We start from the raw sequence: 21,517 nt of genomic DNA, 5'->3' as shown, positions 1-21,517 counted from the left end.
GCCCCTCACAGAGGATGTTTTCTGACAAAATGGGGAATCTGTCTCAAAAAACAGATGAGACAGACCTTGTGGTTTGGACAAGAGCCAAGGAACAGCTGAGTCTGTACAAAGGCAGGGGGTCAGCTAGTGGTGATGAAGAAGAGTTATCAGCTTTCATCCCCACGACCCCCCAATGACCACCAGCAGAAGGCACTGCACAAGTGCAGACGGGAGGAGTTTATGGAAAGGACTTCTTGGAGCTAATTGTAATACAAAGTGGGGATAGGTTATGCATATGTGTAGGCATACTGGGAAACCTCATGCATCTGTAACTCTTTACTGCATATAACCAAAGCAAGTTGCCGTGTTAGGGTGCGTATGCCTTTGGGAGCTATCTCGCTTGTGCCCGGCGCCAAAATAAACCACATACCTACTTTATTACTCGTGTGCTTGGAGTTGTAGAGTTCTTCCATGAATCAATCTAGTCCAATCTTTAACCTCATACTTACAAGTCCACTGCTAAACAATACTACTAAGTTCTATGCTATCCTCCCAGGCTTGTGGAGGAATCAAACAGGTAGCGCAGCTCAGCACTGAAAGGTAAATTTAGTGGTGGAGGTGGGGGTTGTAAATACTTAAAACTGAAGGATTTATCTCCCAGACGGTTAAATCTTTGGGGGTTTAAATCTCCTACATCTAAGAAGGCTGTTACATGTTCACACGTAAGGTAGGACGTGCTGTCAATTAAAAAAATGTGACGGCCAAGCAGGTGGCATTGCCTTTGCCAAGGAAGGTTCTGCCAGAGGATCGTGAATCAGTAAGGGAAACACTGGCTGCTTCCACACAGGAAGTTATAAAACTGTGTACATTCAGGGCCTGCTGCCAAAACGTGACGCTCCCAAGAATGCAATTGCTCTCAGGCACCCATGATGGCCGCACGGATGATGGTCTCCATTTCCCTCTCCCGGATGATGGTCTCCATTTCCCTCTCCCGGCAGAGCCGGGCAGGCTGTTCCCCGCCTCTGGGTCTGCAGCACGGAGGGGTTGGGGGGCATCCGGCTCAGCAGAGCGGATGCTGCCTCCCCTGCTCGCCTCAGAGCAGATCAGTGAGGGAGCGGCACTTTTTTCCTCAGTAACCCCTCCCAAGCTGGCCGGTGACATCTTCCCGCCCTACCGGAAATGTCCCTGTGCTCTTACAATTTCTTGCTTTTTCTCAGTTTTATTTCCCAGGAGGTTCAGTTGGTGCTTCCCTCAGTAAGCTGCGGCTGCCTGGGTTGCCATGTTCATCAGCACCTCCAGCCAGGGGCCAGGAGGCTCTCTCCCATCTGGGGCCAGCTGCAAGCCCTGGCATGAGCAGGTCACTCCGGATATGCGCCATCAACTTGTTCATAAATTGTGAGTAGCTAATAACAAAATAATCCTCAGTCTGTCAGACGATTTGCTTGCTGCTTTGTGTTGCTATCCCTTTGTGTTGGTGCTGAGGCCCTGGTGAAGCCAGGGATAGAAGAATGGGGGCTTGCTTAATCAAATTAATGATTTCTAAATAAAACAATCATAATTATTTGTCATGGTTCCGCTCGAGTGGGCAGCCGAGCTCCACCACAGCCGCTCTCTCACTCCCCCTCCTCAAAGAGGAATGGGGAGAAAATATGATGAAAAGGGCTCAAAGGTTGAGATAAGGATGAGAAGATCACGCAGTAATTATTGTAACGGGCAAAACAGACTCAGCGTAGGGAGATAGTAAGATTTATTGCTTATTACTAACAAGCTAGAGAAGTGAGAAACAAAGGAAAGAAACCGAAAGCACCTTCCCCCCCCCATCCACCCTCTTCCACTTCCTCCCCCCGAGCGGCGCAGGGGAACGGGGGAATGGGGGTTATGGTCAGTCTACAGCACTGCTTCTCTGCCACTCCTTCTCGGTCACTCTCGTCCCCTGTGCTGTGGGGTCCCACCCACGGGATGCAGTCCTTGATGAACTGATCTGGCGTGGGCTTCCCACAGGCAGCAGCTCTTCCAGGACTGCTCCAGATATGGGTCTGTACCACGGGGTCCATCCCTCAGGAGCAAACTGCTCCAACCTGGCTCCCCTACAGGCAGCAGCTCCTGCCAGGTCACCTGCTCCTGCGTGGGCTCCTCTCCATGGGCTACAGGTCTGGCCCAAATCTGCTCCGGCAGGGGTCTTCCACAAGCGGCAGCCTCTGTCGGTGCAGGTCCACCTGCTCCACCGTGGTCTTCTCCACGGGCTGCAGCGTGGAACCCTGCTCCACCGTGGTACTCCATGGGCTGACGGGGGACATCCTGCTTCACCATGGTCCTCACCACAGGCCGCAGGGGACTTCTGCTCTGGCGCCTGGAGCACCTCTCCCTCTCCTTCTACACTGACCTTGGCACCCGCAAGGCTGTGCCTCACTCCTCTCACTCTCCCAGCTGCTGTGTGGCACAGCGTTTTTTTTTCCCTGTCTTAAATATGCTCTCACAGAGGCGCAAAACAACATCGCTTATTGGCTCACCTCTGGTCAGCAGTGGGGCCCTTAGCAAACATGGGGCAGCTTCTAGATCCTTCTCACAGAAACCACCGCTATGGCCCCCTGCTACCAAAACCTTACCACATAAACCCACTACATTATTAAAGCCAGGAATGGAAGAATGAGGGCTCGCTTAATTGCATTAAAATAGATATCGCTGAGTGTCTTTGCTTACTACTGTGCAAATAAAACAAAACAAGGAGTCTTGGGGTCCCTCGCAGAGGTTTTTCCTGACAAAATGGGGAATCTGTCTCAAAAACCAGATGAGATCGACCTTGTGGTTTGGACAAGAGCCAAGGAGCAGCTGAGTCTGTACAAAGGCAGGGGGTCAGCTAGTGGTGATGAAGAAGAGTTATCAGCTTTCATCCCCACGACCCCCCGATGACCACCAGCAGAAGGCACTGCACAAGTGCAGACGGGAGGAGTTTATGGAAAGGACTTCTTGGAGCTAATTGTAATACAAAGTGGGGATAGGTTATGCATATGTGTAGGCATACTGGGAAACCTCATGCATCTGTAACTCTTTACTGCATATAACCAAAGCAAGTTGCCGTGTTAGGGTGCGCATGCCTTTGGGAGCTATCCCGCATGCGCCTGGCACCGAAATAAACCGCTACCTACTTTATAACTAATTTGCTTTGATCTGTAGAATTCTTCCACGAATCACTGGTTTGGAGACAACCTAATAGCCTGTGTGCTTTTTCTTCAGAATCCAAGCCATATTTCCTATTCCTGACCCTGCAGCACTGAAGGATCGACGGATGGAGAAGCTGGTGGCATACGCTCGGAAGGTGGAAGGCGACATGTATGAATCGGCAAATAGCAGGGTGAGATGCTGTCCTCTGTCATCATTTGCACATCTCTGAGCCCCCTCGGCAGTGACTGGGGAGGAGGAGGAGTGGAAGCACAGATGAGCCTCCCAGGCTGAGGAAGAGCATGTGCCAGGGCTGCTGGTGTCTGCCTGGTGTGCTGGGACTCAGGGTGGTGCCTGTGGTGTTGTGCTGTGCTTGACACTTGCTGAGTTCTTGCGAAGGCAGCACGAAGCTTCATGACAGTACCTGTAAAGGAAAAGCTTCTTTCCCCTTTCTTCCCTCACCCCCTCGATTGATTTGATTACTTTGATTACTGTGACCCGCTGCCTTTACTTAATGCATCTCCTTTCCTGACTTGTGCTCCTCCCCTGCAGGCAGAGTACTATCACCTGCTAGCTGAGAAGATCTATAAGATTCAGAAGGAGTTGGAGGAAAAGCGAAGAACCAGGCTGCAGAAGCAAAACATGATACCAAATGCACCAGGCATGCCACAGGCTCCCATGAATCAAGGGCCCAACATGGGACAGCCTCAGCCAGGAATGTCTGCAAGTAAGAACAGCTGGATTACTTACTACTTGGTGCAGCACGACTGTGTACTGTCTTTCCCATATACTCTTGAGCATTTTGCCCACATCGTTTCACAGATACTTGGCTCAGAGAAGAATTTAGGAAAATTATTAGAGAAGGAGATAGGAAAAGTGAAGTCTAATCTAAATTTTGGGGCTTGGTTTCTTGAGATTATCTGCACTGTTACATCCTTAAAGACAGCAACTAACTTTACAAAGATGCAGTGTTGTTGAGACAGTGAGAGGCAGTACCAGACATGCAAGGTAGGCTTCTACCATCTGACTTTACGGTCATCTGTCCATTATATGACAATAGATACAGGACCCTGGTTCAAGAAACATGAATGTAGATGTAAGGAAGCCAAATTAGAAAGGGTGGTTCTTCAGTGCGTTCTGATTGAGAAATGCGTATGAAGCTTCTTGGCCAGAAAGCTGGCCCCATACAAGGATAGCTGGAGCAACACTATAGCTGCACATATAGCTCATCTGCTTCACTCTGGGATGGTGCTGAGGCCAGAAGATGTGTGGAGGACTGGGATGAGTGCCTGGAAGGTGCTACTCTGCTGGGGAGGCTCAGAGTGCTGGAGAGCGGTCAGGCTGGAGCACACTCACTCCTCTCCCCAAGGACGTGGACATGTGCACATTACCGCTTGACACGTGGCAACTGTGAGCGTGAGACATTACAAGTAATGTTGCATTAAAACCTATTATTGTTAAAGAAAATAGAAATATTCCTTAGTCAATTTAAATTTGATTCAAATTAAAATGAAACTATTTAAATACAATTATTTTTCAAAAAGTTTTATTAAGAAGAGCAACAAGATACAAACAGCTATGGGATGGGGACTATCTTTAAGCCTGTCCTGTGTCCATACAGGACTCATTTTTACTTGGGCTTTCAGGGCTTTCAGCCTTGAGTCAGCCTGTCCATGACCTGAGGGAGCAGTGCTGCTTGTTCAGCTCTGGGAAGCAGGGGCTACACACCAGCAATAGCTCCTAACATGTTGCATGAAAAAAAATCACTGCAGTAGAAAGATTTAATGAAGTTTTAATTTGGTATTGGTGTCTTATCTGGAACCATCTTTTTTGTCTGTCATGCAGTACACTGTCTTCTAGCAGTATGTGCAGGAGAATAGCAGGCTTTATGATTTAGTTTGTTATCAACTGCGTTGTTTAAATACTGTAAAAGCAATTTTCTCTTTCTTAACAGCCCTGGAGGATTGTTTTGGAAACCTGAACCTGGAGGACCCCACATGCTACTGAAATTTGCCAATCAAGTTGCACGCATTAGGCTCTGCAAGCTCACCACCACCATACCTCTGTAATTAGGATAGCCCTATCCATGATTCTCAACGTGATTCAATCCGATAATGACTCTCCTTTGCGTTTAGAGTGATAGGCTGTAGCCTCCTGTTAGAGCCTCTGGATTGTCTGAAAGCACGATTCAGGTGTAGCTGTAATATGCATAAGCCTTTGAACTAACCTTTTGCATGCTACTTTATTTCAGGTTGCAACTAAGACAATATAACCGTATGCACAAGACAGGAAGCATGCACGTGGTTCACATGCTATTTGCTTAGATGCGCACTACAAAATCCGTGCAGTGTAGAAACATTCAGTACTTTTTTGTTTTGTTTTTTACAATGTCAGCACAATGAAAGGGGTAAAATGAAACGAATGTGAAATAGAAGGAACTCCAGAGGGTGTAGGTTTTGCATGGAAGAGAATCAGTGCTAGAGATACGGAGAGATACTTGTTTCTTTCCTTTTCTTGACAGTGAGCTGGGACAAGGAATGTTTTTAGCAGTACGACTAAGACCACAGTGCTTCTCCACAGGGAAAAAAAAAAAAAACAGAGGGGCAGACTCGTACTACGAAGAAGCTATGCCATAAACGCACAGAAGCTTTAAAATAAATCACCCCGCTTTTTACCAACGATCTGTTTATGTCTGAAACCTCTGAGACCGAGTGCTCGCCCCCACCCCCCCTCACGCCTCTCCCCTTGCCGCCATTTTCCTGCCGCCCGCCGTCATGGCGGCGCCCCCTGGGGCCTACAGTGCCCATGGCGCCCCGCGGCGGGGCCGAGCCCCGGGGCTCGCCGGCTCCATTTTCTCCGCCCGCTGCCACTCAGAGCCGCGGCCGGGGGAGGGAGGCGCTCCGTGAGGCGGGCTGGCGGCCATGGAGCGGGAGCGGGAGGGGAACGGGGAGGTGAGCGGCGGGACGGGGATGGGGATGGAGGGGAGTGGGGGGGGCTCCCGCTGCTGCAGGAGGGGCTCTGAGGCGCCGGGGTGCGGGGACCGGGGCCGGGCGGCAGCGCTGGGTCCCTGCGGGCTGGAGGAGGGGGAGGCCGCAGGGAGGGCTCGGGGGCTTTTGTGAGGCTGCCGAGGGGTTGTAGGGCGCCAGGAGCTCTGGTTTTTGGGGTGGGCTCGGGGGAGAGTGGTTAAAGGCTGGGGAGCCCGGGGTGGGGTGGGAGGCAGGCGGCGTGCAGGGGGTGAGGGCTCGTGGCGCTGCTCGTGTCTCTGATAAGGCTCCCGAGCCACCGAGCAGGGGGGATTCACCGCTGCGAGGTGAGGGACCCGCTGCTGAGCCTTTGGTGTTGGCTGCTTGGATGAGCGGCCGTCCCCTGGCGCCTCTCCTTGTGGTTCTGGTCTGCCTTCCTGTGCCCTCTCCCTGTGCTGCTGCTGGCTTCTTGCTGCTCGTTTCACACAGAATCGTCTAGGGTGGAAGAGACCTCCAAGATCACCCAGTCCAACCTCTGACCTACCACTAACCAGTCCTACGCTAACCCATATCACTAAGCTCTACATCTAAACATCTTTTAAAGACCTTCAGGGATGGTGGCTCAACCACTTCCCTGGGCAGCCCGTTCCAGTGCCTAACAACCCTTTTGGTAAAGAAGTTTTTCAATGGCTAACGCCTTTTCCCAGCTTCTTATGCTCTTATTTCTAGCCAGGTTCAAGATTTTCCTAGTCCGAGGATCAGTCACTGGGCTCCTCTTCCTCCCCTTCTGTCCCTGCCTCTCTGCTCTCTTGCTGTAGCAGGGTGGGACCTGTCCCTGGCTGGCTGCAGTAGCGTGAGGAGCTTGTGAAGCTGTCTAGGTGCAGAGACATCTGGTTGTACAGAAAGGCTGGAAGGACGCAGTCTCCTGCGTTTTGGTATAAAACGTCTGGTTTTAAAGCAGACTGGTTCTTCTGTCAGGTGGTGTCTTCCTTATGCCACAAGACCTCATCTTTGGAGCGGACGGAGGAAGAAGGTGAGGAGGAAGAGGAAGAGGACGACTTGGACATCTTTGGGGGTTACGACAGCTTCCGGAGCTACAACAGCAGCGTGGGCAGCGACAGCAGCTCCTGCCTGGATGAGTCCAGCGATGATGAGGTGGTGGACAGGGAGGCTGGAGAGCTCCCGACCTCCCCTGTGCACCAGCCACCCGCGGGGCGGATCACAGAGGACAGCGGCTCTGAGCCAGGTACTGCACTGCCTGCCTGTTCTCCTGTGCGAGATGGAAAGAATGAGGGCTGAGGGAGGCTGAAATGCAGGACTTTGTCCTGAACGTGCTCTGGGAGCAGAATCAGACTGGGACAACGTTTTTTGGGTTACATGGGGGAACTGCTATGCGTAACATGGGCAGCTCCTCTGGGCTTAGCTCTGTCCTTGTAGTGCGTCAGCCCTGCCAACTGCTCACACCTTTCTGTCTTCCCTCTCAGCTGTGTGCGAGATGTGTGGCATTGTGGGAACCAGGGAGGCTTTCTTCTCCAAGACCAAACGTTTCTGCAGTGTCTCCTGCTCCAGAAGCTACTCCTCGAACTCCAAGAAGGCCAGCATCCTGGCCAGGCTGCAGGTGAGTCAAAATCCTTCCTCTGTCCCTGGTGATGGAGCAGGATGTCCCGGTGTGCTGGGGGTGGGTGGCTGCTGTCCAGCGAGATCACAGCCTGCCGTTACCAGTGGTTTGCTATTTCTGCTCAACATCCCTAGAGAAAGCACACCAGCTGAGAGGTGCTGCCTCCTAGAAGCTGGGGAAGAAGATATTTACTTGCTGCCACTTCTTGTGCCTGCAAGCATTAATAAAAATGGTAGCCACTCAGAAATCCCCCCTGGGAAGAGGTGCATCCCCTGCTGGCCAGTTGCAGGACCTGGCTTCCTCTCTCCTCCTGTACCACTAACGTTCCTTCTTTTGTAGGGGAAACCGCCAACAAAGAAAGCGAAAGTCCTGCACAAGGCAGCCTGGTCGGCCAAGATCGGGGCCTTCCTCCATTCGCAGGGCACGGGGCAGCTGGCAGATGGGACGCTGACAGGCCAGGATGGTGAGTGCAAGCAAGGTGTGAGGAGGTGCAGCTGCAAGAGCCACAGGGATGAGGACATTTGGAGGGCTCTGAGTGTGAGCTCTGTGGTCCCAGTCCCACCAGGTGCTGGCTTACAGGCTTCCTGCTGCTCCCAGCTGATTGCTGCCCCATGCCCACTGGGGTTGTATTTAACTCGAGTCGTTCACGGCTGGGTTTCAGGGACAGCCAGTCCCTGTAGCGGGCGGAGCAGCAAACTCTGTTAGGCTGTTAGCCAGCTCCCTGCGTGCTGGGGCAGAGTGCTGTGTCCCAGAGCAGGCCCCAGCCTGGCTGTGTGCTGGAGTCCAGGGGTAGCTGAGTGCTCAGTGCCTTTTACTAACCTCCTCACCTGACTTTCCTTTCTTGTGTCTGCTCGTAGCACTTGTCCTGGGCTTTGACTGGGGAAAGTACCTGCAGGAGCACGGCTTCAAGGCAGCTCCAGTCAGCTGCTTCAAACATGTGAGTCCTTCTTGGCTGTGCCACGCGGTGTGCGTGGGACACGTTGCATGCACGGGGCTCCCCCGTGCTCCTCTGACTGGTGGGGAGAGACCGGGGAGAGGGGTTTGGAGCTGCAAGGAAGGAAGCTGGGGTTTCCTCACAGCTAAGAAAGGGAGTCCGTGAGTTTTGGGGGAGGAAGCAGAGGCAGATTTGGTAAAAACACTGCCAGTGGTGATAGGCAAGGGCTGGGAGCAGGATTAGGTGTGACTGAGGTGGGCAGGAGACAGATCCCTGCTGCCTGCACAGTTTGTGTGGGTGAGCACAGCCCAGGGTGGGGTGCAGGGAGGAACTCGTCCAGGCCTGGCAGCAGCTGCCCCTCCAACAGCTCTGCTTCCTCTGGCACTGACTGCACTGGCGAGCCCTATGGGCTGAGGAGCCAAGGCAGAGAAATGGAAGGAGGGCAGGTTTTAGGTATCATAGTAGCTCTATCCTCTCTGCGTGTTAAACTCACTTGTTCCGTTCTTTTTTTTTTAATTGTTTTCAGTTGATTTGTTAAAGTGATTAATATTAACAAAATAGTGTTTTCCTTAAGTGTAGATCAGGAAGATAGGGCAGTTTTATTGATAGTTAGGGATTTTGATACTACAGAGGAGTGGTACAAACAAATTTGGGATTATAGGACAGCTGGCAATGAAACAGAGCAACACTGAACTACAGTGTTGTGCCTTTTGGGATCCTCAGTGAACACCCCGAAGAGATGTTTGGCACGGTTCGGTTGCTGCTGGCAGATACGGGAGGGGCAAAGCGTGCCAGTCTGCGTCTGAGGTGACGTTCTGTCAGTGTCCCTCTCCCATTGTGGCTGCCTCGCCCCCTCAGGTGCCGCTCTTCGATCAGTGGGATGACGTGGTGAAAGGAATGAAGGTGGAAGTGCTGAACAGCGACGCCGTGCTCCCCAGCCGAGTGTACTGGATCGCGTCCGTCATCCAGACCGTAGGTACGCCTCCGGCACGGCTCCCGGCCGGCTGCTGAGGGAACCTGCAGAGAGCAGAGCAGAGCTGCTCAAGCGAAGCCTCAGAGAATCACGGAATCATTAAGGCTGGAGAAGCCCTCCAGGATCATCTGGTCCAACCGCCCCCCTCCCACCAGTGTCACCCGCTAACCCATGTCCCCAAGCACCACGTCCAACCTTTCATTAAACGCCCCCAGGGGCAGTGACTCCACCACCTCTCTGGGTAACCCATCCCAGTGCCTGACTGCTCTTTCTGAGCAGAAATGCCTCCTCATTTCCAGCCTGAACCTCCCCTGGCACAACTTGGGGCCATTCCCTCTAGTCCTATTGCTCATTACGTGTGAGAAGAGGCCAACTTCCAGCTCCCCACAGCTTCCTTTCAGGCAGTTGTAGAAAACAATGAGGTCTCTCCTGAGCCTCCTCTTCTCCAGACTAAACACCCCCAGCTCCCTCAGCCACTCCTTGTAGGACTTGTGCTCCAGGCCCTTCCCCAGCTTCGTAGCCCTTCTCTGGACATGGCAGTTCTGCTGCCAGAATGGTTGGAGAAGCTCTGATAACCTGTGCAGAGCTCTGAAGGCCATGCTGTAGGGAATAAGCCTGTGGTACCCGACAGAAGAGAAATTCTTGGTCTCTAACGCCTTTTTCTGGTTGTCTGCTCTGTCCTGGCAGGGTACAGGGCCCTCCTGCGGTACGAGGGCTTTGAGAACGACGCTGGCCATGACTTCTGGTGCAATTTGGGCACAGTGGATATTCATCCCATCGGCTGGTGTGCCATCAACAGCAAAATCCTGGTACCACCACAAAGTGAGTGGGGGGTGAGGGAGGTCAGCACGTTGGCTCAGCGCTGTGGCCGTTCCTCCTGCTGACCCACACAGGTTGTTGGGCTTCGGCTTTGGGGGAACTTCTTGGTCCTACACCCCAGATGGTGCTTCTGAGCAAAACAATGGCTCCAGCCCTTGCTCAGCTAGCAGTTAGGAGGGGGATGCTAATTTAGCAGAATTCTGGCAAGCAGATGTGCTTGGTATGGCTCACGTGTTTGCTGTAACACCACGACTCGAGATGAGCGGAGCTGTATGTCCGCTTGGCACAGTCCCTCCTGTAGTGGTGATGTGGGGACAAGCCTGCAGAATGGTGTCCACCTGAGAGCAGGTGCAGGACTGGAGCGTGAAGAAGGCCTTTTAATGCAGATGGACTCCGAGATGGGGCGGGGGAAGGTGTAGGGCAGTCCCTTGGTCGTAAAGATGTGCTCTCTCCCTCTGCGTGTCCAGCTATCCACGCCAAGTACACTGACTGGAGAAGCTACCTCATGAAGAAGCTGGTGGGAGCCAGGACCATCCCAGTGGATTTCCACATCAAGGTAAATGTGAGAAATGGTTGCTTTGTGGAAATACAGCCGAGAGGTACGTGGGGAACACTTCTGGTCTGGTTCTGACCTGTGCAATGCCCGTGTACCTCCTTCAGCCCCCGTGCCCTGGCAGCACAACTTCTCCTTTGGGGTCTTGGTGGTTTTACCTTGCTGGGCAGCTGAACTCCACCGCCACCGCTCTCACTCCCCCTCCTCAGAAGAGGAGGGGAAGAAGAAAAGGAAAAAAGAACTCAGGGGTTGAGATAAGGATAATTTAATTAAAGGAAAAGTAATTATTCAGGGAAAATTATTATTAAGGGAAAAATAAATTAACTAAAGGGAAAAGGAAAGGGGGAGAGGGAAAGAAAAGGGGAGGGAAAACAAGCAAAGACCATATGGAAGCACAGAGAGAGAGGAAAGAAACTACTCTGTACTTCCCACCAATGAGTGATGCTTGACCCAGAGGGGCACCGGTACCCTCAGGGTGTGTGGGAGCAGCTGTGCTGGTGCCCTTGATAGCTCCTGTTTTCTTCGTTACTTCTCTGGAAGCTGAAAGATTGACTGCTGCTTGTTCCTGGGCCTCCGCTTGTAGCTGAGAGCTCGTGTCATGGAAGGGAGGTGCTAGAGGGAGACAGGTGTTGTCAGGATGTTTCTCCTCCCAGCATCCCACTCCCACTTAATGAGCAGAAGCAGTGGGGATGGGGACCTTCCCTCTGAACTTCTGGGGTCAGGTGTTGGCTGGTTTGGGTGGTCTGTTTTGAACAGTGGCTTGGTTTCACAGTATTCTGGGACCACCCAGTGCCAAAATGTCAGGTGTTCTATAAACATCTCTGACTATTTGTGGATGCGTAGGGCTAGGCTGCTACCAACAAACTGCAGGTCTCCAAAAATCAGCCAGAAGGCAGGCAGCGGCTCATTGAGCGTGCCTGCATCTTTGGGTCAGTCTGTACAGGATCTCTAGCACTGAAGCTGGCAGATCATCACGTTGCTCAACCTTTGAACATAGTAAAAATGTGAAAGCTGTCCTGTGTGGGGCAGGCAGCCCCCTGTCCCCCCTGATGAATTCACTCCCATGTGTCCCCTCCCAGAGGTGTCTCCCAGCCAGTTTGGGGCCGTGCAAGGCTGTGTGGGGGCAAAGCTGTTCTCTGAAGTCTCCGGGAAGGAAGACACGGGGTGGGATTGATCTCGCCTCCTCTGCTTGTTGTTGCCAGATGGCGGAGAGCATGAAGTACCCGTTCCGGCAGGGCATGCGGGTGGAGGTGGTGGACAAGAACCACGTGTCCCGGACGCGCATGGCGGTGGTGGACACGGTCATCGGGGGCCGGCTGCGACTCCTCTACGAGGACGGGGACAGCGACGATGACTTCTGGTGCCACATGTGGAGCCCCCTCATCCATCCCGTGGGCTGGTCACGGCGAGTGGGCCACAGCATGAAGAAGATAGGTAGGGGTCAGGCCACCACACGCATCTGCTGGCTTGCTGCCTGGGTCCTGCTGTTAACGCCGGGCTCAACGTGCTGGGAGGACCTGACGGATAAGGTCTGTGCAGCCACGTCTGCCGCTTTTCCATCTAGGTAGAGAAAAGGTTGGGACAGGGGATTGGAGGGTTTCTTACAGGTAGTCTATCCCCACGCTGTGCCAATGCAGAATCTGCAGTAACGTTGTGTTTGTTGTCTTTCTGAGAAAATTCATCCTGGTTTCTGTAAGACCAGATGCCACCACATGGGTTTTTCCAGAGACCGTTTTTCTTGGTTTTGTTTTTTTTTTCCTTCTGGACTTAGACTCAAGCCCCGTTGATGCTTTGATTTGTGTCTCCCTTGCTGCCTGTCCCTGGTGATAACAGCTGCATTTTGGGGTGCTACCACTAGTGCTCAGGAAGACTGGGCGTTTGCTTTTGAGCAAGCGCTGTATTGAAATTCACGTTACAGGAAGATGTAGAGGGACTGACCTGTTCTTATTACCCATCTCTGATTTGGCTCTTCTACAGCTGTTAGATTCTCAACAGATGATTATGTTTTCTTACTGTGGTTGCTGCAGGTTTCTTAATTCTCTTTCCCCTCTTCCATTCCTCACAGAAGAAAAGCGCAGTGACATGGCAAACCATCCCACCTTCCGGAAGATTTACTGTGACGCTGTCCCGTACCTGTTTAAGAAGGTAAGACAAGTCTCGCTTTCTGCGGTGGCCACAGCGAAGGAAGCAGTGGTGGTTTCCTTTGTCCCCCTTCCAGCCATAGGGCAGTAAGGTGTTTGGGGTGTCAAAGCTGTAGTTGGCCGGGGGAAAAGGCAGAATAAAAAGATAAAAGACCTAGAAGACAGCATCAGATTGAAGGGCTCAATTTAAGGGCTCCAGTCCTTGGAGCTTTGAGCAGGAGAGGCAAGGAGATTGCTTGGGAGAGACCAGTTGAGACCTAGGGCTGGATCATACTGGTAGGGACTGAGATCAAGAGGTTTTGCTGCAGCTGTGACTGGCCAGAGCCCTGGCAGGAGCTTGCTGGCACAGAGACAGTGTTGCACTGGCTGCCTCTGTGTAGTTTTCTTCTTTCTTTTCCCCTCCTGACTTGGGCTGAGCCAAGTGAAGAAGCCCTGATCCTGTCTGTAGGGGGGCAGTTGATGTTGATGTCGGGATGGGGCTGTCCCATGCCCCTGGCAGTACTGAGGTGCCGGAGTCTCCCGTAGGTACGGGCTGTCTATGCCGAAGGCGGATGGTTTGAGGAAGGCATGAAACTGGAAGCCATCGACCCCCTGAATTTGGGCAACATTTGTGTGGCCACGGTTTGCAAGGTGAGTTTGGGGCAGGGGGAAGGAGGTGCCCTGGCTTCACCTGAGACATCACAGCCTCTAGGTTTGTTCTCTGATGCGCTCCGGTTCTTGGAGTGCATAAAGGGAGGCATCTGTAGCATCCTCCTGGAGGAGAGAAAGGGCTGTGGGAAGGGTGATGGGGTGTGTCTTTATGGGCAGCACTCACGGGTTTGGGAAGCTGAGGAGGATTGCACCTCTGATCTCTCCTGGTGAGGTGGTGGAGAGCTCTGCTCCTGTGCCTGAGTTGGAAAGCAAATTGCTCTGCCAGGTTTCCTCAGTGAGGTGCTTTGCGTCTCCTGGAGCAGAGCACTGACCTGGCCTTTTTTGCTCCCTCAAGAAGCTCTCAGAGAACCCAAGAGTGGACTTTGATGTGTGGGCTTTGGCAAGGGAGTGCCAGGAAAGCCTTCTGTCTGGCAAATGTTCCCTTTGGCCAGTGCTTGGAGCTGCAGCGAGGTTGGGGCAGGCATGCCTGTCGTGTTCGGTAGGTACAAATTGCCAGCGAGTGACAGGAAGGGACAAGTCCTGCTGCTGTAGGAAGTGGCAGTTCTGAAGGCAGTGCCCTTCCCTTCAGCCCAGTAACAAAGTGGTTGGTAACAACCTGACTAGTGTAGAGGCTCTGGGCTGCCAGGAGTCTGGTTGTGAGGGAGAGCTTTTGCACAAAGCCATTAGTGTTAATTGCAGCCCTGCGGTGGTTGCTGCTTTGGGGTTTAGCTTGTGCTTGCTAACGTAGCAGGAGAAGCTACCACACATCCTGAAGCAGTTAACGTTGCATTTTGTTATCTAGTGGCAACAGTGATCTAGCTGTGGGAGCTCTTGGGGGAATCTGTTGACAGGAGAGACTTTAGAGCAAGTGAAGCTCTTCATTTATGCCCCTCACCTCCCGTCTTAGGTCCTCTTGGACGGCTATCTCATGATCAGCATTGACGGAGCCACATCTGACGACGGCTCGGACTGGTTCTGCTATCATGCTTCCTCCCACGCCATCTTCCCTGTCAACTTCTGTCAGAAGAACAGCATCGATCTGACCCCTCCGAAAGGTGAGATTTGGGCTGTGGTCTAGGGTACCAAACTGCACACGGAAGCCGCTGGATGGGCTTTTCTGAGAAGCGTGAGGTTCAGGTGAAGCAAAACCACGAGGTCCCACCCTGCCTGCTTTGGGGGCAGATAGGGCTGGCTGGGGAGAAAGCCAGGCCGTCTGAGCTCTGCTGGTAAACCAAGTTGTGGTACTTTGTGGATTGGAGTTACATCTCCTGAGGGCATTAGCATTGGTCAGGATGAGTGGGAGAGGTGTACAATCCCCAAACTGAGTAAATCCCTTTGTGAAAGGGCAAGGAGGGATGAGCAGAGCTATTGCTATGTGACTCAGTTGTTACAAGTAGCAGGAGTCACCACTTCTCTTCTTGCACGAATAAATCTGAGACAGAAGGATTGCATCTCGAGATTTTTTTGCAGAAAAATCAGAGTGGATTTTACTGCCTCATCTGGCCATACCACAAAAGGCCTGCTCTGAAGTTCTTCGTTGCAGCACTTCGTGCAGTGCTGTTCTGTCATCTTTGACGTTGCTTCTAGTGGGAGAAAGATTGGTTTTAGTGGTTTGCTTTCAACATGCTGCTTCCTGCTAGTTCCTTCTCCTCACCTTTCTCTGTGGTCTGGATGTGTGACTGACATGGGCGTTCAGTGCTGCATCTTGTACAACTTCCCTGTTTGCCCACTGGAGGGGGTTGCTGGACTGCTGTGGAGTCTGTGCCTTAGATTGAAGTCCAAAACTAGGCCGAATGTGCCAGTTAATGAAACTGCTTTGGAAGCAGTTGCAGTGGTTCCTTCTTGCCCGTTCTGCCTTTTCCCTCAGCTGGTCTGCCCAGTGACTGCCTTTTTCCTTCTGACCAATTCTTCCTCCTGCAGGGCAAGATGCAAAGACCTTCAACTGGGAAACTTACCTGGAAAAGACTAAATCAAGACCTGTTCCAGCACGGCTCTTCAACACAGTGAGTGCTGCCTGGGAGAAGAGATGTGTAGGGATGTTTGCAGTCAGCTAGGTGGAGCACAAGAGCTCTGGCTGTCAGCGTGGCTGAGGTTGGAAGGGACCTCTGGAGGTCTTCTTGTCCAAACCCCCTGCTCAAGCAGGTTGTACAGGACTGTGTCCAGACAGCCTTCACAAATCCCCAAGAAGGGAAACTCCTCAGCCTTTCTCAACCTGTGCCAGTGCTCAGCTGCTTGCACAGTGATGTGTTTCCTGCTCAGGTGGAACCTCCTGAGTGTTCCAGTTTGTGCCCGTTGCCTCTTGTCCTGTCACTGGGCACCACTGACAAGAGCCTGGCCCCACCCTGTTTGCGCCTGCCCTTTGGGTGTTTATAGACCTGGATAAGATCACCCCGAGCCTTCTCTTCTCCAGGCTGAGCAGTCCTGACTCTTTCAGCCTTTCCTCACACCAGAGATGCTCCAGTCCCTTCATCATCTTCATGACTCTTTGCTGGATTCTCTCCAGTACACCCATGTCCTTGTACTGGGGTGCCCAGAACTGGACCCAGCGCTCCAGGTGCAGCCTCACCAGTGCTGAGTGGAGGGGAAGAATCCCTTCTCTCTACCTGCTGGCAACGTGCTTCCTAATGCAGCTCAGAATACTGTTAACATACTTTGCCCCACGGGTGCATTGCTGGCTCATATTCAACTTGGTGTCTACCAGGACCCCCAGGTCCTTTTTTTGCAAGGCTGCTTTCCACCCAGTCAGTCTCTTGCATGTGCTGGTGCCTCGGGTTGTTCCTCCCCAGGGGCAGGACTTTGCACTTCCCCGTGCTGAACTTCGTGGGGTTCTTGTCAGCCCATTTCTGCAGCCTGTCCAGGTCCCTCTGGACGGCAGCACACCCCCTGCTGTGTCAGCTGCTCCTCCCAGTTTTGTGTCATCGGGGAACTTGCTGAGAGCGCACTGTCTTGTCATCCAAATCCTTAACGAAGATGTTGGACAGGGCTGCTCTCTGCTTCCAGTCAGCACTTCTGAGGAGATCTCCAAGTAAATCCCATGTCTGGCTGCTCAGGGCAGCCACTGTCACACCTTTGTGGATGTCGTGATGTCTCTGAACCTGCAATTTTGCGGTGTTTCCTGGTGCTCCAGGCTCTTGGTGGGTTCTGCACCACCTGTTACCTGTGGTCATGCTGCTGTTTGGGTGGAAGTAGTCTGGTTGGCATCAGAAAAACTGCTGCAGCAGTGAGCCTGTGCTTGTCTTTAGGATTTTTCCAGCGCTGCCTCAGGCTCTGGGTTTGATCAGGTGTCTCTTAACTGCTGCGTGCTGCTCCCCCAGTTCAGGATCTGTTTTCTAAAGGCTGGGCTGAGATTCTCTAGGGATGCAGCTGGCCTTGGATCCGTTCAGATGTCCCCTCCTGCTGTAAGCTGGCTGGAGGGGCATCGAAGTGGCTTGAGTTTGGGCTTTTTCTGTCTGCTTGCTGGACGTAAGCCTGTAGCTGCTCCAGGGTGCTGCCGTCCGGATGCGGGTTTGGACTGGCTGCAATTGCCTTGGGTTTTCCTCTTTTTATCTTTTACGCACCCAGGACTGCCCAAACCATGGCTTCAAGGCAGGCATGAAGGTGGAAGCAGTGGACCTGATGGAGCCGCGGCTCATCTGCGTGGCCACGGTGAAGCGCGTCGTGCACCGCCTGCTCAGCATCCACTTCGACGGCTGGGACAGCGAGTACGACCAGTGGGTGGACTGTGAGTCTCCAGACATCTATCCCGTGGGGTGGTGCGAGCTGACGGGCTACCAGCTCCAACCCCCCGTCGTTCCAGGTGAGCTCAAGCTAGAGGCAAAGGTGGCCTTCCTCCTTCGCTGTGAGTGGCTCCTCCTTTTGGGGCCTCGTGTGGAGGAGCAGCTTGCTGGCTTGGTCTGTGCTGGCTGCCACCAGTCCTCCTCTGCCGCCACAGCCTAGCAGCTGGTAGAGGGGGGAGTCTGTGGCAGGGAGAAAACAGGCTGAGGTTTGAGGTTGGCTCAGGTTTCCCTCTACTCCCTCACCCGCACGCCAACAGAACTGCTCCTGCTGAAGTTGGGTAGGGTTCCAGGCGGTCCTGACCCCGCACAGCTCCCTCTTACTAAGCACACCGCAGCCTCGGCCGGGTCGCAGGGGCAGCTTGGCCCCTGCTCCCTTTTCTTATCAGTTCTCTGACTCAGTCTGTAAAAGGTAAGAGCATCCCTCTCTCAAGAGTTTGTTCCTTTCCTGGTCACGGGGAGGCCATTGCCTCACCTCTGTAGATGTTCTCCTTGTCCCAGGCAACGAATCTTGTTTCTCCACTGTCCCTGCCAAATCTGTACGGGGCCTCTCTCCCCTGTGCTGGGGGAGCACAGGACAGCGACCGCGCTCCAGCCTCGCTTTCCCCCCAGCTGGTTGTCTCGGGAAGAGGGCAATGACTCGGGGGGACGGGTGTATCTTGTTTCTCGCTTATGTCACTTCATCCCAGTTACCTACTGGTTATGGGACTTGGCTTTCGTTTCCCTCTCGTCTCTATGACAGAGCCCACAGCTCCAGTGAAGGCCAAGGAGGTGCCCAAGAAGAGGAAGAAACCCTATGGAAAGAAGAGTGAGTGATGTTTGATTAGCGCCCTCCCGCTCGCTCGCAGGCTGGGCCCAGTTAGAGGAACCCTGTCTATGATCAGGAGCAGGAGAGAGAGAGGCCTTGTCTTGCTGTGGATGCTCTGAGTCAGCCGTGGGTTTGACAGCTCAGCTTCATCCTTCTTAATTACCCCGTTCCCCAAGGGCAGAGAGCTGTGTGTGTGGGAAGGATCTGTCTTGCAGTCTGTTCTGTCGGCCGAGGCGTAGATGGCGCTTGCTTCCAGGCGTGAGGTGTGCTGCTTTCCCCACTGTGTCCGTGGTCGGAGGGAGATTCTTCCTTGCGGCTGGAGGGTAGCGAGCCAGCAACCCCGGCTGCTGTGTGCTGAGGGAGAGAAAGCCTCGAGGTGGCTGAGGAGGCGAGCTGTGGGGCTGGACCGTGTTGCTGTTTTCATCCTGTCGTCGTTGTCGTCAGTGTTGCAGTCGCTGTGGCGAATCGTGTAGGCGGGCAAGGGATTCCTTCCTAGGGGTGGAGGGGAAGGGACATCTAAAGAATATAAAAGACATTCGACCTAAATAAAAGCATCAGCTAAAACTGAGAATATTAATGCTACAGTGTCCGTGCCTTGGAGCCACTGTGCCCAGTTTTTAGGGCTAGACCCAGACAGGTAAGCAAAGCTCTTAACTGACTCCAGCAGGACCGGCTCCTTGGAACTTAAGCACGCGCTGAAGTGCCTTGATTTAATAAAGGACAACACAGAGGAGCATGTTTTGAGACGATCGATCTAGTTTTCCTTCAGTAGGTGATTTTCTTGGGGTAACCAGTTGGCAGCTAATGACCATGTAGCTTGCTGGTCAGTTGTGCTGGTCCCTGGCATTATGGCTTCTCGGTGGAGCAGGGTTGCTGGTTTTCCAGGGGAAAGGAACTCACTTTTCCCTATGCTGTTATCTCCTTTTCTTTTTTTTTTTTTTTTTAAAGGAAAAAAGTTACCTGCTAAAACCCGCACGATCAAGCAGACCGTCAAGAAGCCTTCTGTCTCGAGGACGAAACGAGAAGCAAAAGCTGCCATCAAGGTTTTGCCAGAGCCACCACCCGATGAGAGTAAGGGACTGAGTTACTCAACCCTATAACCATGTACAGCTCTCGTGTACACCCTATATGTCCCTGACAAGCTGTGCTTTGTCCTTCCTCGCTCCTCCAGAGGCAAAGACTGCTGCTTTAGAGCTGAAAGAGCAAGAAAGCCTTGGCCTGCTTTCTTTGGGAAGGTTCTCCTTTTAGGAGGCTCAATGGCATCACTGCAGCGGGATGTCTTGATCCTGCTGGTGCCTGCTGAGGGCCTGGCTGCCCTACTGAGCAGGCTGGGGTTGGGGGAGGTTGTTGGGAATGAGATGGACGTGTCAGAGGTGTTTGTCACGTCCTGCTCCCTCTAAGGGCTGTCACAGCATGTCAGCACTGCCCATGGTGCTGAGCACCAAGGGATGTGGTGACCAGAAGAGCATCTGGTGGCTGGGTCACCTGCCCGGCCTGGCAGGTACTGGGGAAAGGGGTGGGTGGGGTGCTTTGTGTGCACGGGAATGGAGCCTGACGAAGGTACCAGTTACTCATAAAGGTTTAATTTCCCCTTTGTGTGGACCCAGGCAGGTAGAAAATGGATCGCACTGACTTTTCCTCTATTTATGCTCCTCTCCTCCCCGTCTCTTGCTAGTCATTGCCGTGCAGGTGAAAGAAGAAACCATCGACCCCTCGCTGCCAGAGTTTGAAGCCACTGAGCTTCCTGTTCCCATCAGCAGCATAAAGCAAGAGGTGACGGACTGATCCTGGGGTATCCCACAGCAGCCTGTGCTTCATCTCGTGGCTCTTTGGGGAAGGCAAAGGGAAGCAGAAGACCGAAAGGGCCTTCCCTTTTTGAGGCAGCATCACAACTCTGCTTCGTTGTCGTGCGAGAAGATCGCCCCCAGACTTGGAACTAAGCCCTAGGATGTGGACTCCAGAAGAGCCACAGGCTCGCTGAGGGGCGTGACTGCGGGGCTGCTGGGGTTGTGTGTGCCCAGCACCAGAGGCACCTCTCTGAGCAGAAGCCCCTGACGGGAAGGAGGCTGCCAGAGCACGAAGGGGCAGTCTGGGTTCTTGGCCATGGCTGGAGGAGGTGACCTGCAGGCCGAGATGGTGTGTGCAGGTCGCGTGCATCAGGGAGTCGGCTGCTCTCGTAGGATATCTGTGCTGTGCTCCCTGGCCTTGGCCGTACAACCTCTGAGAAAGTCAGGACAGGAAGAGTGGAAAGAGGTGAGAAGTTGGAAAGGAATGATGATGCCTCTGGAGGAAGCAAGAGAACTTCGTGTGTCATCGTTTCCTCCTTTTGAACCCAGAACTGCGGAGTATGTGGTGCACAGTTTGAAATTTTTATTTTTTAATACTCCTACTGTAAATTTGATCGATGACCTGTGAAATAAACTAAGGAAGAAGTCACGTGCTTGTGTGCTGTTTTCTGGTTCACCAAAATACCAGGGCTAACGAAAAGGGGGAGGAAAAGAGAACTTGGCAAGGTCATTGTGGCAGCAATGGCGAGAGTCTTAAATGTGGGTTGACGTTTGTTCCTGTGAGCTTTCTGCAGGTGAGTGCCTCGCCTGTCCTTGCCACTGTGGGCCTCATCTGGCCGCAGTGCACTTGTCTTGTCAAACGCTACAGGAGAATGACGGCTGCTCGTGACTGCACCTTGGTCACGAAATGGCTGCCTTGGCCCTGCTCTCAAGTTCCCAGCCCAAAACAGTTCATGTTTTGCATCGTGGGTCAGGGGGAGGAAAAAAAAAAATTGGCAAGCTAACAAGCAAACAGGTGGAAGAGACTGGGAGTAATTAAGTTGTCTTTGCCCTTATAAAGAGGCAAATGGACGCTTTAACTGGAGGGGGAAGAAAAGTTTGGGGATAGCAGTGAAATACAAGGGGGAAAGTGGTGGAGGGTCCATTCCAAACCTGGTGAGACCTGGGCTGTTGTGGCTTACCCTTAGGGGGGGCCCTGGGCTCCTGAGGGAACCTCTGCTTCAAGGAGACGAGTCAGGAAATGAGTGGGGTGTTTAAAAGGCAGGTCCTGGGGCTTCCCCGCCTGCCTGCCTGCCCCTGCCTGAGGCTCACCAGCTTGCAGTAGATGGCTTAAGGCAGGACGATCCTGTTCTAGGGCAAAACCAGAGTTTTCTCTCTCCC

The 21,517-nt window shown here is 53.0% G+C and overlaps 2 protein-coding genes across 3 annotated transcripts; both read left to right on the top strand.

Moving 5' to 3' along the window:
* Nucleotides 1-1,044: 1,044 nt before the first annotated feature.
* Nucleotides 1,045-5,819, top strand: LOC116488314 (histone acetyltransferase p300-like). The gene is made up of 4 exons (XM_032185813.1): nucleotides 1,045-1,374; nucleotides 3,214-3,331; nucleotides 3,691-3,865; nucleotides 5,093-5,819. Exons 1-4 carry the CDS (start codon nucleotides 1,259-1,261, stop codon nucleotides 5,143-5,145), a joined length of 462 nt encoding a protein of 153 aa, XP_032041704.1. The 5' UTR covers nucleotides 1,045-1,258; the 3' UTR covers nucleotides 5,146-5,819.
* A 203-nt stretch (nucleotides 5,820-6,022) lies between these two features.
* On the top strand, nucleotides 6,023-20,786 carry L3MBTL2 (L3MBTL histone methyl-lysine binding protein 2). Of its 2 annotated transcripts, XM_032185793.1 has the most exons (17): nucleotides 6,023-6,089; nucleotides 7,080-7,347; nucleotides 7,586-7,719; nucleotides 8,059-8,182; nucleotides 8,577-8,656; nucleotides 9,512-9,629; nucleotides 10,314-10,448; nucleotides 10,913-11,001; nucleotides 12,201-12,432; nucleotides 13,064-13,143; nucleotides 13,665-13,769; nucleotides 14,677-14,824; nucleotides 15,690-15,772; nucleotides 17,331-17,565; nucleotides 18,285-18,350; nucleotides 19,299-19,421; nucleotides 20,026-20,786. In XM_032185793.1, the coding sequence occupies exons 1-17, from the start codon at nucleotides 6,060-6,062 to the stop codon at nucleotides 20,133-20,135; spliced, it is 2,160 nt and encodes a 719-aa protein (XP_032041684.1). In that variant the 5' UTR covers nucleotides 6,023-6,059; the 3' UTR covers nucleotides 20,136-20,786. The 2 variants fall into 2 exon arrangements, with proteins under 2 accessions (XP_032041684.1, XP_032041692.1); XM_032185801.1 differs by lacking the exon at nucleotides 18,285-18,350.
* Nucleotides 20,787-21,517: the final 731 nt, after the last annotated feature.

This window comes from Aythya fuligula, chromosome 1 (genome assembly GCF_009819795.1).
Source record: "Aythya fuligula isolate bAytFul2 chromosome 1, bAytFul2.pri, whole genome shotgun sequence".
Taxonomy (NCBI): Eukaryota; Metazoa; Chordata; class Aves; order Anseriformes; family Anatidae; genus Aythya; species Aythya fuligula.
This window is presented reverse-complemented; position numbering and strand designations above follow the sequence as displayed.